This window comes from Fundulus heteroclitus, chromosome 16 (assembly GCF_011125445.2).
Source record: "Fundulus heteroclitus isolate FHET01 chromosome 16, MU-UCD_Fhet_4.1, whole genome shotgun sequence".
NCBI classification, from domain to species: domain Eukaryota; kingdom Metazoa; phylum Chordata; class Actinopteri; order Cyprinodontiformes; family Fundulidae; genus Fundulus; species Fundulus heteroclitus.
In genome coordinates, this window is record NC_046376.1 from 25,883,911 (window position 1) to 25,903,183 (window position 19,273).

Below are 19,273 nucleotides of genomic sequence, written 5' to 3' on the forward strand. Positions count from 1 at the left end.
CTGCAACTGACTTCTTAAAACAAGCAGACATTTGTTCTATTTTCTATTGTTCTATGTTCAGCTACGTGTTTATTGTGGCAGCACACTTCAGCTGTGGATCTCTCCAGCTCCTCCAGCGGCAGTACATCCGTCTGTTCATTTGACTGGAACACCTTCACTCACACCTAGTCTGTGTCTCTTCCGTTGAGGCTAAATTACATACAAATGAAACCCTGGTTATTGATTAGATGACTTCTGAAGTCTGGATTTTATTTGCCGATATAACAGTAAACCTTGAAGTCTGTGGTTGTAAAGGGATAAAACGTTGACAAGGGGGTTGAATCCATTTTGCACGTTACTGTGTAAGTTATTCTGTAAATATTTGCATTGTCTTTGTACTAAAATGTGCTATACAAATAAATTTGCCTTGTCCTACCCTGCCTATACTGTTATGTAAAAAAAAATAAAGTACAGCCTCTGTCATTTAAAGTAAAATTATTTAATCCTTTCCTTAAATCTAACCCCCAGTTTCAAAAATCATGGACAGATTCCACCATGTCAGTATATATAAAGATAGTATGAGATACAAAGAGGAAGAAATTAAATACACCCCCAAAAACTGTAATTTTGTACATCATATGTACAAAACTGATTTTTTTTTTTATGGAAATCTTCGAAAATTTTGAATCTAAATGGTTGCTACTTCTCTTTTTCACAAGTTTCTCTTGTCTCCGGAGGACAAGAAAAACTGAAAAGTTTGCATTGGTTTTCTAGAAAGAATGCAAAATAACATTTTGCAAAAAAAAAAAAGAGAGAGGAAAATGAAAAAAACAAAACATTTTCTGATATCTGCTGAGAAATATCATGTGAAAGTATTGGAACAGGACCAGTAGCTCTTCAGGATATTTACATACCCCCCAACTGCCTCCCGCTGCCAAACAAGTGAGTGTGCATCTCATCAACAGCAAACAAAGGTCTGAATTCGTGCACAGGTGTACTCAGAGTCTAATTCTGGATGAATGCACGGCTCTGTGCACGCTCATACCCCCACCCCTGCCTCTAGAGGAGTTCCAGTTCGACAGGTGAAATAAAAAAGGCTGCAGGCATAGAGTAGCGGAGCACAAACGCTGTTTGCACCGTCCATGGGCCAAAAGTGGGAGTTTACTGCAGCGAGAACGATGGTGTGAGGGAGTTCTCTGTTCAACAGAATCCATTGCCTTCAGGCAATGGATTGATTTTGGTCTCTGTTCCTTTCCCAGTCATGGCAACACAGGTGTGTTGCAAAAAGGTGCACGAGCGTTCACAGCTACTGCTGATTTGAAGTCATGTCCATTTTAAAATTTGCTCATTCAAAGCCATGTAACCACATTATTTTGGGTGTGTTTTAAATCAGCACCAGTAAACTTTAGAAGTTAGGACAATTCATATTGGTTTACTGAATCGACAACATGAAGAATGTGCTACAGCTCCCTTATTCAGACAATAAGGTTGCAAAATTCCCAGAAATGCTGGCCTGGATTGCTTCTGTTTCTTCACATCTTTCTTTTGATTTATTTGGGTTTTTTTTCGTTTTAGTTTTTTGCTCCTGATTTTTTTGTTCATTTTAAAGATTAACAAAAAAAAAAACATTCCTGTGAAATTAGAGGCTGGATTAAATACTGTATTCTTCTTGAACATCTAACAGTCTTTGTGTTCACAGATTTTTCGCTGATAAATATGACTGGAGATCAACAAGGCAGATCCTGTTGTCACTGGAGTGTTTTGCATGCCCTATCACAGCTTAGGGAAAAATTTTAACCCACAGTTGTGGTTCATCTTCAATCAGTTTTTTATTCATCTTTGCACTGTTTATATAATCTATCCACGTGACTTATCTTCCAAATCACTTTTCATATCTGGATGGCGTTTTTCCTGGGCATGCTTGCAGTGCGATGATAACAAAGAGCCATAGATTTTGGTGTTGATCACATATTTGATCACAGACTTTGCTTTGTTTAGTTTATACTGTGTAAATACATTTTCCAATATCAGCTGTGCAACAAACCCAGTCATGAAATTTCCTCGCTCCTAAATAGTCCACTGCCAACTTTCAGCTGTATCATAAGAAAATGGAAGAGTTTGGGAACGACAGCGACTCAGCCACGCAGTGGTCGGCCACGTAAACTGTCGGGTCAGTGGATGCTGAAGCGCATAGTGCGAAGAGTTCACCAACTTTCTGCAGTCAGTCACTACACACCTCCAAACTTCATGTGGCCTTCAGATTAACTCAAGAACAGCACAGAGAGCTTCATGTAATGGGTTTCCATGGTGAAGCAGCTGCATCCAAGCCGTCCATCACCAAGAGCAATGCAAAGCTTTGGATTCAGTGGTGTAGAGCACGCCTTACCGGACTCCAGAGCAGTGGAGACGCGTTCTCTGGAGTGACGAATCACGCTTCTCCATCTAGAAATCTGATGGATTTGGTGGTTGCCAGGAGAACGGTACTTGTCTGACTGCATTGTGCCAGTTCTAAGGTTTGGTGGAGGAGGGATTATGGTGTGGGGCTGTTTTTCAGGAGATGGGCTTGGCCCCTTAGTTCCAGTGAAAGGAACTCTGAATGCTTCAGCGTACCAAGATGTTTTGGACATTTCCATGCTCCCAACTTTGTGGGAACAGTTTGGAGCTGCCCCCTTCCTCTTTCAACATGACTGTGCACCAGAGCACAAAGCAAGGTCTATAAAGACATAGATGGCAGACCCTGGTGTGGATGAACTTAACTGGCCTGCAGAGTCCTGACCTCAACCCCATAGAACACCTTTGGGATGAATAACAGCGGAGACTGAGAGCCAGACCTTGTCGTACAACATCAGTGTCTGACCTCATAAATGCGCTTCTGGAGGAATGGTCAAAAATTCCCATAAACACACTCTTAAACCCTGTAGACAGCCTTCCCAGAAGAGTTGAAGCTCTTCTAGCTGCAAAGTGGGCTGACGTCACATCCCCCATGGATTAGGAATGGGATGTCACTTAATCTCATATGTCAGTCAAGGCAGGTGAGTGAATACTTTTGGCAGTATAGTATAGCTTATATATATATATAAAAACATAAATTTTTTTATATTTTAAAAAATATAAGGGGAGGGGTGTTGTAAGGCAAACGCGGCCAAGCGGTGGGGGGTGGGGGGGTGGGGGTGTTGTAAGGCAAACGCGGCAGAGGGGGGGGGGGGGGGTGTTGTAAGGCAAACGCGGCCGAGCAGGGGGGGGTGAAGAGACAAGCGCGGCCGACAAGCGCGAGGGAGGACTTGATCATCAAAAGTAGGTGGTTCCGCGGTCCTTGGTTGGCGTACTGACAGCCACGCTATCTATCTTCTGATTAAGAACAGGGCTGCCCGCACTGACGCGGCTCAGGGATTACGTCACAGGCAGCGCTGTGCGCAGTGCCCTAGTGCCTGTCAATTTAATGGTCCAATGAAGGTAATTTAAAAAACAGGACATTTCCTCACTTTCTAAAAAAAAACCGGGACGCCCGGGACAGGACGTGAAATACGGACATGTCCCGGGAAATACGGACGTTTGGTCACCCTAGGATACAAGCGGCTGAAATGAGTTTTCTCCGTAGTGTGTCTGGGCTCTCCCTTAGAGATAGGGTGAGGAGCTCAGTCATCCGGGGAGGACTCAGAGTAGAGCCGCTGCTCCTCCATGTCGAGAGGAGCCAGTTGAGGTGGCTCGGGCATCTGGTCAGGATGCCTCCTGGACGCCTCCCTGGTGAGGTGTTCCGGGCACGTCCCCCCGGAAAGGGACACGCTGGAGGGACTATGTTTCTCAGCTGGCCTGGGAGCGCCTAGGGATTCCCGTGGAGGAGCTGGCCCAAGTGGCTGGGGAGAGGGACGTCTGGGCCTCCCTACTGAAGCTGCTACCCCCGCGACCCGACCCCGAATAAGCGGAAGAGAATGGATGGATGGATGGATCAGATTACCTCTCTAAATCACTGGATGTGGGTTTTCCAGTTATTCTGCAGTCAGCAACATTATGCAGGGTCGGTTGCTACAGATCTCCAAACTTCATGATTCCCTCAAGAGCAGTGCGTAGAGAGCACCATGGAATAGGTCTCCGCAGCCAACGCGCCCTGACTCTGGAGCAGTGGAGATAAGGTCTTTGGAGTGAGATATCTGGCTTCTCTGTCCGTTTCAAGCCAATGGAGTCTGGGCTAGGAGCTGCCGGAGGAACAACACTTGCCAAAGCGTACTGCAACAACAGAGTTGCTAAAGAAGAATCTGTAAGATCATTGAGTTTTCAAGCCAGCCTCCAAGAAACCTAAAGAATAGTTAGTATTTCCAAGGAGCAAAGGTGTGGAGCAAAGTTCACCCTAAGATGTGTGCAAGCCTGGGGGCCAACAAGAATGATCTTATCAAGCTTTTGCAAAGAAGGGCTTGTCCATCAGGTTTTAACTCAAGATTTGTTTGGAGATCAATTTCCTACTTTGCATTGTCTCTGTACTGAAATGTGCTATATTAATAAATTTGCCTTGCCTTGCCTTACTTCCCCGAATAACCTTGTGGGCAGTGTTTTTGTTGGACACATGGTTGATATTCGGTCTCTCTGCAGTAAAACAAATCTACCACAAAAAATTTGTTCATTTAATTGTAAGTGAACAAACGTGCAAAATCAGCAGGGGGTCAAATAATTATTTCCTCCACTCTAAACGCGATGTTTAAAGCACTCAGTCTGAAAAGTCAATTATACCGCTGACTTTTGCTCAAATTTCATTGTGAACGAAGGAGGGGGGGAAAAAAAGCAAACCTCTGCCCAGGAGCTTTGAGTGCTGCCGCTGCGGCCGTCAATCAAGGACCAAAGAAACGTGCACACACATGCAGGGACACAAAAACAATTTCAGGCACAATGATGTGCAGCGAGCGTGTTCGACCGCACAGAGACGCACAGTCGTGCGCGCAGCCAAAGAGAAAGAGTGAGAAAAGTGGTGTTATGCAAATGCTGCGTGAAAACAGAAGAACGAGCTCGCTGTGGTTTCAAATCAATGAGGTTTGAGCCACGTTTTTGTTCACGCTGAAAATAAGAGGCACACAGAGATGAGATCCAATATGGAGATCCACTGAGAGATGGGGAGGAATAAACACCCTAGGAGACACGGAGGAGTTACATAATGTGAACATAATTGTGTAATGTTCTTACTGAAAAAAAAATGACGATAATACAGCAGTGTGGTTGTTGTGCGCAGTTTCGAGAACCTAGCTGTGCTGCAGTCACTAAATGATGGAAGTTTATGTAACAAATCAGTCTCCCTGTGGAAGGAAATCGCAAGAAATAAAGAGTGTTTGTTTGCCGAGGAAAAGGAAAAGGCCGCACGATAAAACATTGCATCCGCAACCATGACATGCAGGGGGAAAAAGAGAAGAGAAATTAAAACACAGTGTGATCGCTGTGAGTGTCAGAAGCGCAGCGGATGCGCATTTCAATGCCTTAAGGTGCAATACAACCGATGCGCGCCAGATGCCGGCTCCAAAACATCCCTGAGAAGAGTCTGTACTCCCAAGACGATGGAAAAAGTCATTCACAATATAGCCCAACCAGATGCATTTGTGCTAGGCCAACATGGTCTGTAATACAGGTAATTTCCCAAATGTTTCTTGTCACACTTATGAATCAATGGATGCTATTTTTGTACGTCTCAGAATCAAAATCGACTTTATTTTGCCAAGTTTGAGGGTACTAACAAGGAGTTTGACTTCGGTTTCCAACGTTCGCATCATATAAAGAAACAGGCAGACAAGTAACAGTAACCAGAACAACAACTACAATCCATGATAGAAAGACTTTTCAGGGGAGAAAGGTAACAGCAGGAGGAATAAGTACAGGGGACGCTCCCCTCCCTCAGCAAAATAGTCAGGGTAGCCAGCTGTTTTAACAGCCCTTAAACTAGCCCTGAATCTGTACAGGTCATGGATGGATGCAATGTCAGTCCTGGCGACCCTCTCTGCAGATCTAATTGTTTGTTGCAGTTTGGACCTGTCATGTTTTGTGGATGAGCTGAACCACACAGAGATGGACGAGCACATGACATACTGAATGATGACAGATGACAGCTCTACTTTGCAGACTAGTATTAATAGTGTTTGATGCCAACGGTCCCTGGGTTGCCAAACTAAAAAATGCTTCACTCTCTTCTGGTGTATTTCCCAGGTGTTTTAAACATGCCTTTGTCTAAAAAAACCTAACATGGACCCAAATGATCTAAAAAGGTTCGGACCCATATCAAAACTGCTGTTTCTGTCTACAGTTTTAGAGGAGGTGGTCTCTGAACAATTAACATCCTTCTTAGAGAGCTGCAGAATTGTTGACACTGGTTTGAGTCTGATTTCCACAAGCATCACTCTATGAAACTGCCCTGCTTAAAGTGTCTGGTGACATTACGATGTCTGCGGAATCTGGAAAAGGCACGGTTCTTGTCTTGTTGGATCTCTCCTTGGCATTTGACACTGTCAATCATGAAATCTTATAAACTATCCATCCTCTAACACGCTTATCCCTATTGGGGTTGCGAGGGATGCTGGTGCCTATCTCCAGCTGTCAATGGGCGAGAGGTGGGGTACACCCTGGACAGGTCACCAGTCTATCGCAGGGCAACACAGAGACAAACAGGATAAACAACCATTCATGCACACACTCACACCTAAGGAGAATTTTAGAGAGGCCAATTAACCTAACAGTTATGTTTTTTGGACTGTGGGAGGAAGCCAGAGTACCCGGAGAGAACCCACGTAAAACATGCAGAAAGAGCAAGGGTAGGGCTCGAACCCAGGACCTTCTTGCTGCAAGGTAACAGTTGGGTAGGAGCATTTGTGTCTCTGCAAACCAGAATATGTCTGACTTTGAAGATTTGATGTTTGGAGTGCCCCAGGCCTCAGTTTTGTTTTTTGTCTATGATCCTACCTCAGGAAAAATTATCTTGTAGTTTGCTGATGTGTCCTATCATTTATTTGCTGATGATATTCAGCTGTACTGCTCTTTTAAGTCCTCTAAGTTCCAGAAATTTTACTTCTTAATGAGTTTCTTGCAAAAATAAAACATTGGCCAGGCGTGAACTCCCTGCAGTAGAATGCAGAAAAAACTGAGGGGTTGGTGATTGCCGCTGATGAGGCCATTCCTATGATTCACCGGTATATGGGTGATCTGAGCTTGTCTGCTAAATCAAGCCTTAGAAACATTGCTGTTATCTTTGACAAAGCAAAGTCACTGGAACATCATTCAAAGCAGCTGACAAGAAACTGTTTCTACCAATTGAGGAAAATCTATAAACTAAGAACAAAAGGTGATCTTGAGCTGAGTATCCACGCACTTGTATCTTCTCATTTAGACTACTGTAACAGTTTATTTTCTTGTCTAAACATAAAGGAACTGTCTCGTCTGCAACAGGTCCAAAACTCCGCAGCTAGATTGCTGAGTCACACCAACAGAAGGGCTCATAATACTCATTTACCATTTACCATTCTAAAATCCATTTACAGGCTTCCAGTTTCTTTTTGTATCTATTTCAAGATCTTGGTACTGACCTTCAGAGCTTTGCATGGTCAGGCTCCCTCATATATCAGAAGCCTGATTTGTTGTTATACTCTCATGGAGATTGAGGTTGTAGGATCAGAACCTTGTCATGGTCCTTCTCATGATATCACTGGAGGTAATATATTGTGTCTGTTGTCTTTTGAGATCAATTATTTCTATTAGAATACTTGCTTACATGATTTGTTTTCTTTCTCTTATGTAGCAAACTGTAATAGTGTTTGGACACGGTTGTAATGGAGGCAAGAAAAACACTAAACGTGATTGGAAAATCCCCTGGAATACTGGGAGAGGCAAAAACCTATTTCTGAATAAAACCTCCCATTTTCCACATCATTGTCCAAGTTGCACAAGTATATCTAGTGCCCTCTAACAAGTTCCACAAGCAATTTCAATCTCTGTCTGTTTAAGCCCATACCATTTCGCTAAAGTGACAAAAAACATACACAGCCTACCATATAAGATTGTGCTTCTCTTAGAAAAGAGACACACAGAACATGTTAAAATGTTTTATTATGCAAGTGATAATCATAGGAGAAAGAAATGGTTCTTACTCATTAATAATAATTACCAAGGGCCCTAAAGGATAGAAATGCAGGCAAGTATAATCTTATATTGCTGACTGTGATTATACACTCGGCCATTAGGTGGATTCATGTGCAAATGAATCTTCCAGAAATGAACCATTTGATGAAGCAAAAGTACAAATACTTTGTTACCTTACTTAAGTAGAGATTTTGGTTATTTATACTTAGTGGAGTAATTATTTATAGCCTACTTTTTACTTCTACTCCTTACATTTTAAAAATAGCCTCACTACTTCTATTTTATTTTAGCTTGTTTTCGTTCTGGCTTGTCGAAACACATAAAATAAAAATAATCAGACAAATTGCTCTATCTGAACAGAGTGATTTTGATTGTGGTTAGAGGCAGTACTGCACCAACTTGTTTGCCAAATGCCCCAACAAAAACGTAAAAAGAAGAACGTTGCATTTTGGGATTATTTGTTATTTTCAACTTTTTAATTAACCGCTTCGATTAATCATTCATTTTGACAACACGGTCTACTGTATACAGACAACCATACAAGGCTAATTGTTATAAGAGGGTAATGTACTCATTTTCATGTCCAGTTTTGTCATCTTACATCTGTTGCCCTCATCAGCTCCTATATGCTTGGATGTTAATTTGCATTCAAATAATAACAAGTAAAGGGTTATTGATAATATGTCTGTGAAGCCTCCCTGTTTGCACCAATACTTGAAGGCAACCAGACATCAGATTTTCTGCTCCATGAAACCCATGTTGATGCTCAATATTGCACCTATATGGACCGTTAATGTATTTGCATTATACTAAATGGTTCGGTTTCAATTAATATATATGTGGGTGAAACAACCAATACTAATTTTTTTTTTCAATATTACCACTTCTACTTCAATACTTTAAGTAGTTTTATATCTGGTGCTTTTGTACTTTTACTTCAGTAAAAGGTTTGCGTTGATACCTTTACTTCTGCGGAAGTATTTTTAAGCCCTAGTATCTAAACTTCTACTTAGATGTGAATGTTCTTGACATCTCTGTTCACCATCACTAGCAAACACTGTAGCGAACTGTCTGTCTAGGATTCCTGAAGGTTAAAGTACTGTGTTCATAAAGAGAGGGGAGAAGAAATGCAATGAAAGTCTTCATTTTTAATATAGACATGCATTCAAAGTGCTGTTTGTTTGGAATATTTGGAATGAAATAATTACACTGAGAAATAGATAGAAGTATTTTATTTTTCAGTATTTGTTTCTTTGACAGCTTCTTCTTAGAAGGTATTGACGAAGACTTGTCCTGGTAACAAAACAAACAAAATAAAGCACAAGTGCTGTTTTGGCTAATCATTTAAATGACTGTGAAAGATTGATGTTTTAAGTGTATTGTTGCAATTGTTGTGAAGGTGACTTACGTCTTCCTCTGCAGGGTGTTCAGGCTGAAGGATTATCTATCTTCAGTGGTCATTGGGGGCGGGGTACACTATAGACACACCAACAGTCCATCACAGATGAAAGATAGCTTTTTTTTTTTTTTTTTTTTACAAAAAAAATGGCACTATCAATAAATAAGTGAGCGGGGTGTAGCCAGTACTGGATGGAAATAGGCACCAGCTCTCCTGGATAGACAAACTGTTGTAGAAAAAGGGTGCAAGGGTAAACTTGTTTACATTGTCTTTATTGTTCTTAAACATCTTTTTGTTATTTGTTGTGTTTTTTATGGTGTCAACCAGATCTGAGTCATTTTGCTTCTTCGTGCCTCCACTTTGCCCCCACATGTTGTTATTTCCTAGTCCATCGAGTTTATTGTGGTAGGAAATGGACTCTATAAATAAACTTGACTTGACTTCCTATTTCAGTTGTTTTTATCTGTGGGGGATTCAATTCATATACATGGACATAAAACATATTTTTTTTCAAATGTATTTAAGTTCTTCTATTTCTGGACATAAATAACCATAAAATGCTCATATCTAATGTATATTTAAATTTCATTGGATGTGATTTTTTTGTACACATTTTGCATCCCATTTTCTTGATCTTAAAGTATTCTTTAAACATTTGATAATTTTTTTTCTGTTTTGTTCCATGCGGAATATTTGGGATTCATGAAAATGTATTAAAGAAAAGATGGCACCTATGGTTATTTGTTAATGAGAATGATGTAGACCCAACTTTGATGAAGGCAGATCAAACCAAATATTTAGGTGTTACACTAGCAATCCATTTCTAACTTTAATTATTAATCAGTCTTTTTTTTTTTTTTTTGAAGATTTAAACCTTTTTTTCTATCACTGTCTCAAATTAAACTAGGCCAAATGTTCTCTGTTTTAGGTGATTTAGGATTGATAAAATGATAAAATCCCTGAAAAATCACCAATGGAGTAAAAAAAAAAGAAGATTTTTAGAACTGATGTAATGAAGTCTGAGTTGTAGATTATTTCACACACACCTTTCCAGCTTTGGCCACAAATTTCCTATATTACTAAAATGAGGACTTTATGGTGTCTGTGGCAAAAAATTTACTTTGTTGTCCTGATGCCACTTTGTAAGTAACTTGCCGATATACTTAAGACCAGGCTTCAACTCTCTGGCTTATGTCTTGAAATGTTTCTTCAATATTTCTACACAAAGTTCTTCCCTTATGACGCCATCTATCTTTTTAAGTGCACCAGTCCCACCTGTAGCAATACATCCCTACAAAATCATGTTGCTATCCACAACGTCTTTTTTCTTCCTATTTAACAATGGCTGCATCAGACAAGCCCTTTTAGTTTGCTAAAACCACATGTCGTGCCTCCAAAAACGAAGGTCTTTGATCCTAAGTGTATCTGCAAAGTGCAATCTGGCTATCCTGCCTCAAGCGGGTCTTGTTCACAAGTGAGGGGAGATCGGCAGCTGGATCGGTGCGGCCGCTGAAGTGATGCATACGCTGCTCCGATCTGTTGTGCTGAAGCTAAAGCTGAGCAGAAAGGTTAAGCTCTCAATTTACTAATCGGTCTACATTCCCACCCTCACCTATGGCAGTGACATTTTGGTCATGACCGAAAGAAGGAGATCCTGGATACAAGTGGGTAGAAATGAGCTTCCTCCGCAGGACGGCCAGGCAGGTAAAGGAGCTCAACCACCTGGGAGGGGCTCGGAGTAGAGTCACTGCTCCTCCACATTGAGAGGAGTCAGCTGAGGTGGCTCAGGCATTTTTTCCCCGAATGCACCCTGGATGCCTCCTTCGGGAGGTCCTCCAGGCATGTGTCATTGGTCAGAAGCCCAGGACACACTGGAGAGACTATGTATTTCGGCTGGCCTGGGTAAGTCCTAGGGTTCCCCCCCAGAGGTGCTGGAGGAGGTGTCTGGTGGTCCCTTTACTCTGATTCTCTTAAATAGAATCCAGAGCAACCAATTGCCGTCTAGCTTGTAAATAGAGGGCAGAGTTGAAAGAAAGTCTTAAGAAGTCAATTTTGCAAGTTGCCACAAGTCATTCAGGGGACACAGGCTCTGGAAAGATATTCTTCAATTAACTTAAATGTTTTGTGCAAAAGAGCTTTGTACTTTGAGTTGAACACACAAGTCGCACTTGAACGATGGTGGTGGCAGCATTGTGAGAGGATTTTTTTTCTTCTGATAGACACATTCTCTGTATTTGTTAAGGAATGATGGACGTAATGCAAGATAGTAACGCAAACATTTTTTTTTTTTAAATGTCTGAAACCCATCTATCATTTTTCTTCCACTTCCCAATATAAAACCCAAGCATGAGTATATTTTCATATCTTCATAATGTAAGAGAAAATGAGTCACTGTCCAGCTCTTTCCAGCCCAACATCAACAATATTGAACATGGAGATGGAGTAACTGTTATGGATCTTATAGTTTAGCAGCCCCGAGGACAAGCTGCATTGCATCCTAGTTATTGAGGATGTACAAAGGAGATCATTGAAGCTATATGACACAGTGCTGCCACAGTCTACATACACACATACTACTCAGCCACTCATAGGTATATGGGCCTCTAGGTGCCTGTAACCAGTGCAAATTAAGCTGCCCTCATCTTTTTAAAGCTGTCTAGACGCTGTTATGCAACCACAATGCGCGTTTAATGCAAGAGGTGAGGGCGGTAATGGGGGACCAATATGGTTAAAAACATAGAGCCGTTTGAACCGGTGGCTAAATCTACAGCAAACACAGATTTGATGAGACCGAGCTGAACCGCGGCGCGCTGTCATCTGTCCCGCAGCTAAATCAATCTCATCTAGGTCACTCACAGCCAGCTGACTGTGTGTGTGTGTGTGTGTGTGTGTGTGTGTGTGTGTGTGTGTGTGTGTGTGTGTGTGTGTGTGTGTGTGTGTGTGTGTGTGTGTGTGTGTGTGTGTACAGCGCAAACCAATCAGTTGGGACGTTGGACCTAAAATGAGCTCTTGTGCCTCTAAAACAAGGTGAAAATTACTATTAGCAGTTTACGTTATGAGATAGAAAGAGTTGCTGTCAAAGCTGCTCATCAGTGTCGGTAGGACCCTCTGTCTCTAAGGCTTAAACGTCAGTTAAAGGACCCCATTTCATCCGTTTTCCCATTTGTAGATCATCCCTGTCAACAGAAAAATGACTGTGAAGTTATGATTAACATCTTAATTAATTTTTGCTTTTTAAAAATTAAGGGCATCTGCAGTGTGGAGCATATTAATATTTATGCCCTTTTTTTTTTTTTTTTTTTTTTTTTGCTCTGAAAGCCTTTCAGAGTATGTCTCAATCAGCATGGCACATCTAGACACTGACATTCTTGCCACTACCCCTTTATGGCAAAATAGCCTAAGCTCCGTCAGATTGGATGAAGAGTGTCTATGGAGGTCAACGTTGCTGTCGACTGGGTTAAGCGTGGACTTTGACTGGGCCATTCTAAGTCCCAAATATGATGTGATCTGAACCCTTCTATTGCATCCCTGGCTGGTTAGGGTCATTGTGCTGAAGGATAAATGATCTCGCCTCAGTCTCAACTATTCCTCTAATAGATTTCAGTTCAGTATTGTCCTGTATTTAATTCTGTCTTTCTTCAAGTCAATTTTGACCAGCTCCTCTGTCCACGCTGAAAAAAAAAATCTGTCCCCACAGCGTCCAATGTGGGGTGCTACTTTTCCCGTAACACATGGGAATTTGCAGGTAACCCAAAAAGTTCAGTTTTGTCTCATCTCATCGAAGCATCTTTTCCTGCGTTTTGCTTTTAGCACACTGCAAGTCAAACAGGGGCTTTCTTTCCGACACGAGGGATTTCTTCCACATGAGCAGTGGCCCTCTGCAGCTGCTTCAAAGTTACCGTAGGGTTCTTGGCTGCTTATCAGGGTAATTCTCTTTTTTAGGCGGACTGCAACGTTTCAGTATGGTTTGCATTTCTGCCTTACTTGTATCTTTTTCAGGGTTCTGTGACGTGTCCGGAGTTTGGGATATTGTTTTATAACCTCACATTGCATTACGCTTCCCCTAAACTTCATGATGCTGTTTGTTCACTAATGTCATCTGCCTTCACAGAAAAGCTTTATTTACACTGACAATGAAGTACACAGCAGTTGAATCTATTTACTATCTAGGTGAGTTCTGTAGGCGATAGGTAATGCCCACGGATGTCACACCGCAGTGCATTCTGGGTACATTTGAAGTGCTTTGAGGCTACCTGTTGCGCTAAACCTCGGCACGTTGGAGGTGCATTGAGATAGAACGTGGCATAGATAGAGCTTAAACACAGCTATTTGTTCTTTCTGGGCCTTTTCAAACTAGCCTACCCATCATGCTTATCCACGTGAGACTATGATGACAGTCAAATTAGAAAAGATATAAACATCTCTACGTACATTAGTTTGTGTCATTTCAAAGAGTGACGCGTTTTGCAACACCTCCGGGACATAACTTGAACAAAGCAAGGCAAATGGTCCCGATTATGTCGAGGAATTGCTTTTCCTTAACCGTCACCTTGGAAATCGAAAGTAATGGGCATCTGCGCAGCTTACAAGGTGCACTTTGATGGTAAACTCATCAAATGTAGTCAAAAATAAGCAGTGCTGATAGTTTTTTCTTTTCCTGGTATCTAGCCAACTATGTCCTTTGGTTAATGTTGGGTTAATTATTTTGATCATCACATACAAATCTTACACTTTATCTGATGTAGAAGCCTGGACCTGCCATAGCCTGACACATTAGTGTCATCTAAGTCAGCTACAAAAAAAAAAAAAAAAAATGGCGGTGGTGTGGCGTCAAGACACCACTTCTCCATTAGCTGCTACAGACAAATGGTATGATGACTTCAGTTGTCCATATCCATATTGTCCTTGCTAATCTATCGCTTGTCCTAAATTTTATTTAGAGGCATAGAAGTAAGAGGGGCAGAAGACGCAAATGTACATCACACTCCTAAGAATATAAACTGTACGCAATTTTTAAAATAATGAATCATTTCATATTTAATTTATGCCAGTCACTCAAATAAACACTCTGAAGTTTGCCCCTGTACTGTGATGAAATAAGAAAACATGCAAGGGTGGGAATACGTATGCAAAGTACTAGATTTTGAGGAACTTTGTAAAAGTCGAATTCATTCAGTATATTAAAAATAAACCTTTTGAAAGCCAATCCCAAGGATGAGTCATACTCAAGAGCTGTGCTAGCACTTGAGTTCAGCACTTAGAGTTTTAAAAATAGTCGTTTTTTTCCTTTCTTTCTTTTTTTTTTTTTTTTTTTTTTTTTTAGAAAACTTCAAATTTAAATGAATGTTGTAAGAAATTAACACATTCCCTCAATACTGTTTATTTGTGACAGAATTAAAGTCCCAAATTGCTTCTTTTAACAGTAAGGCTGAGGAGAAACAAGAAGGCATTTTTCTAAGCTCATGTTGCCAAATAACACGCATAAATGCAGTGGGAAACAGCTTTAAATGCTTTCTGCCTCTCTCTCTCTCTCTCTCTCTCTCTCTCTGCGCGTTTCTCTCTCTCCTCTCTGTGAGCGGCTGTCGGAGCTTTAGAAGAAAAGGAGGAAGAGGAGGAAGGGAAGCCAGTGCGGCGACAGCAGCTCACTCCGCTGACGGACCAGACAGCAACACCTCAACACAAAGCAGACACTTCTAACTACTCTAACCAACACCTAAAACTATTTTCGCTTTGCTTCAATAGGCGTCCCCCCTATTTTTTTTTTTCTTTATTTCCCTCCCCTCCCTCTTCTTTCTTTTCTGCGCACCGACAACTTTCGACGTGCCGAGCGGTTTGAAATTGATTTGCACAGCGGCGGAGCTGAGCCCCTGAACCCGGGAGAATGGCAGACTCGGCGGCCAACAACAGCGACGGGGAGGACGGACCCAAAGAGCCCATGCGGGGCTTCGCGCGCCAGGGTGCGCTCCGGCAGAAGAACGTGCACGAGGTGAAGGACCACAAATTCATCGCGCGCTTCTTCAAGCAGCCCACCTTCTGCAGCCACTGCACCGACTTTATTTGGTGAGAGGACGGGGTCGTTTATACTCTTCTTCAGCGGGGCTTTTAACCAATTTGTTGTTTTAAAGAAAAGTCATTCCCACAGCATGATGCGGCCACCACCTTTTAATTTGGGGGGTACCCTAAGAAGACACAGTAGCAATTTAAGGTCCCTAAGAAGTGATTCAGATTAAAACACTACATTACGTTGCCTTTTACGAAATAGCTAAAAGTAGGTGGCTCACAATGGCTGCAGTTTTCTTAAAATAGCCATCTATTTCAGCTTTTACCACACTTGTTGATGCTATATATGCACGCTTGGGCAACAAAAAAAAAAAAAAAAAAAAAAAAAAGGAAGACGGAGAAATATGTGGGCTGCAGTGTCAAAAAAAAAAAGCAAGTGTAGCTGCAGACCAACCTTTGATAGGATGAAGTAGGCTGAGGAAGTGAGAACAGATGAGAGGTTTTCCAAGAGCGAGCCTGTCAGCTGGGATAACCTGAGAGGTTAACAGAAGATTTAATAAAAGGGTCTTTTAACCACCCCCCCCCCACACACACACACACACACACACATACACACACACATTTATCATTGGAAGATGTCTAACCTTTTTGCTATAGGCCTCCTCCTCAGTGGCAGATTTTGATATGGATGACATGGCTCACCACCCAGGGCGGCATAATCTAGGGAGCGACACAAGCAACAGTCATCTTTCATTTTCACCCCACTTTTCTATTTATTTATTTATTTATTTATTTATTTATTTATTTATTTATTTATTTATGTATCTCTCGACAATAAGAAGGGTTTTTACCCCCGGAGTTTGGCACTCTGTGAGTAGTGTAAGACAACATGACTGTATTTGAGAGGAAACCGATGGTGCCATCGTTGGTATCCGATTCAAAGCTTTCCACGTCATGTAAAACAGATAAAAACATGTTTAGTCCTTAATGGTGACAATTTAGCTAGGTTGAGCGTGGGGCAGTGGCACGTAGGGCGGTTTGGGGTGGGAGGCAAAAGGAGGGGCTTGCCCAGGGCACTATTCATGCAAGAACTCCCCCCTGCTTGTAAGCAACCTGTGCAAGCATGTCACCATCCATGCAAGGCGGCCTGGGTTTACTAGACAGCTGCACTGATCTGCTCTCAGGTCGTTAAATTAATTTAGAGCTGGGAGTTTGGCCTAATTTGCCCCGTTTATTATTATCTCTGTGCCAGTCCCAGAATGGCTGTTAGTTCAGACCTGTGACAAGCTTTTTAATTTGTGAATGGCTAAGTGATTTGACCTAGAAGATTATGTTTGGGATTTTAGATCCCACCGGCTAAAAAAAAATAAGAATATTGTGCACTCCCATCCATCCATTTGTCCGTCCGTCCGTCCATCCATCCATCCATCCATCCATCCATCCATCCATCCATCCATCCATCCATCCATCCATCCATCCATCCATCCATCCATCCATCCATCCGTCCATCCATCCATCAGGATCAATAAGCATAATGAAAAAGAACAAAGGGTGCACTGAGAGATTTCACACCTGTGGAGATTATCTATTTGTAGCTACACTATGAAAATGAGCTGGACTGTGTGTGTGTGTGTGTGTGTGTGTGTGTGTTTCCGTGTGGAGCTCACACACACATAAACACACACGCACACTAATTTTGCCTCTGTGCAGCTGCAGTTCATCCTTACACTTGAGTGTGTCCACTCTGAAAAAAATACTGTTTAAAAAAAAAAAAAATCTCAGCCTGTTCTGCCACACCTCTGTGGATGTGAAACAGATATGTGTTTTTAATTACAATCATTAACATTTTGCTCGATGGAAATATATGAAGTAATAGATCGATGCGCGTGTTTGGTCAATCAGATGCTGAGTAACATTTGTAAAAAAAAAAATAAAATAAAAAAAAAAAATAATAATAATATTTCCTTCTGTGTGTTTTCCCCACAGGGGATTTGGCAAGCAGGGATTCCAGTGTCAAGGTAGGTCAATTAAAGAGGCACACACACACACACACACCTATGCTGTTTTCTCACATCTATCAATCTCCCTTTTGAGTCAAATGTCAGAAATTCACTCAAACTCACTGAAACTCCCAACATGTCAAACCTTGTTCTTTGAATGTGTTTATAATTGGTTTGAAGAAACCGTTTCCTACGCTCAGTTCTAAGCTTAAAACAGGCCACCCAACACCCCTGGTGTGCAATTAATTTTGACTGGCACAGAGAACAGCGTCACAAAGCTCTGGGAATAGAATAAATGCCGGGGAAAAAGAAGGAACTGACAATAACGATGATTATTAATTAATGCTTATGAATGTTTTGTTTGTCGGAGCTAATGGGGCGGGCGGAACATTAGAGTGCGCTTGAAGCTTGAAATCGTCAAATGGTGAAGTCGAAGCGAATAAATAACACTGTTATTAAGTCTGAACAAATCAGAATATCCGCTCCCATTTTGAAACGGTACGCATTTTGATTTGTTTGAAAAAGAACAAAAAAAAAAAACATTACTCAAAATGTCCCCGACAGCCTGACCGAAGTTTCAGTCATCGGTTCATGCACGGTTCAGTGATCAGTGTGCAAGAAAGGTTGCATCAATGCGGCCTGCCTGCTTTGATGCCGAATCGAATCTGCATTTAATAAAGTCAGCTGCGCGATTAGGATAACGTCTTGAGATATCCTCTCTGTTTAGCAAAACTCCCACCCGGCACATGCAGGCAACCAGCTTCTCCACAATGCCTCGAAAAAAACAAACAAGCAGGTTTGTGAGAACGCATATAGCGAGAAGGTGAAACTTGACTTCCTGGGAGATTTGGCATTTCTGCAGGTGCTTGACACGCAGCATGCAAATGTTTTCACACCACCTTTGTCATGTTACCATAAGAAAATGTCCATGTCTTTTTGTGTAGATTTTATGTGCAAACTTGTGAAGTGAATGAAAAATGATATGCGTTTTTCAACATTTCTTACAAATAAAATCTAAAAAAGTGTGGCATAGATCTGTCTTTCAATCCCTTTAGTCATGATACCCCTGAATAAAATTTCTATCTCAACCAATTGCCTTCTGAAGTCATCTAAATAGTGAATAGCAGCCATCTGTGTGTCATTTTTTTTTTTTTATCTTAGTTTAACAACTGAGTGGCAGCATCATGTTGGGAGGCTTTTATTCAGCAGGGAGGAATAAGCTGGTCAGAGTGCGAAGGACTTGAGACTGAGGCAGAGGCTCACCTTCAAAGACTTGAGAATGAGAATGTGTTTCAAACTTAAACAATTGTTTAAAAGTTCTCTCCATCCTTTCTGGTTATGAGCCGTTTTCTACAAAGAATAATTTGCAAAAACTGTAAATCATCCATTTGCAGCAGAAGCATCCGCTCGGGTGCTGAAATCAGATGCGCATCACACATTTCAATTGTTATTTGCAAACCTTTAGAAAACTCTGCTCTATTTTTTTTTCTCCCTTTTCAACATTATGCGCTATTTTCGGTTGGTTTATCACATACGATCCCAATAAGGTATGGCTTTATTTCAAACCGTTATAAATGTGCTCGCGTCGCCTCCTTGGACTCAAAACGCCAGAGACGGGACTCGGCGTCTCTTTTCTCTGGTCTTCCTTCGATAAATGATCTAATCTAGCGCAGGACCATGACAAAAAAAATGTGGAGGAGCTTTTGGCGGTTGTGTCGTTATTCGGTTTGCTTGAAGTCCACGTTTTTGTTTCCCCCCCCCCCCCTACAGTCTTTAGAGCCAGTTGGATGTTCAA

The 19,273-nt window shown here is 41.6% G+C and overlaps 1 protein-coding gene across 1 annotated transcript in view; it reads left to right on the plus strand.

Moving 5' to 3' along the window:
• The first annotated feature begins 15,055 nt into the window (after positions 1 to 15,055).
• The window catches only part of prkcbb (protein kinase C, beta b), a 117,490-nt gene continuing 113,272 nt past the window's right edge, over positions 15,056 to 19,273 (plus strand). The window contains 2 exon segments of the mRNA XM_036148575.1: positions 15,056 to 15,538; positions 17,465 to 17,496. Of these exon segments, the coding sequence (XP_036004468.1) occupies positions 15,360 to 15,538; positions 17,465 to 17,496 (211 nt within the window). The 5' untranslated portion in view covers positions 15,056 to 15,359.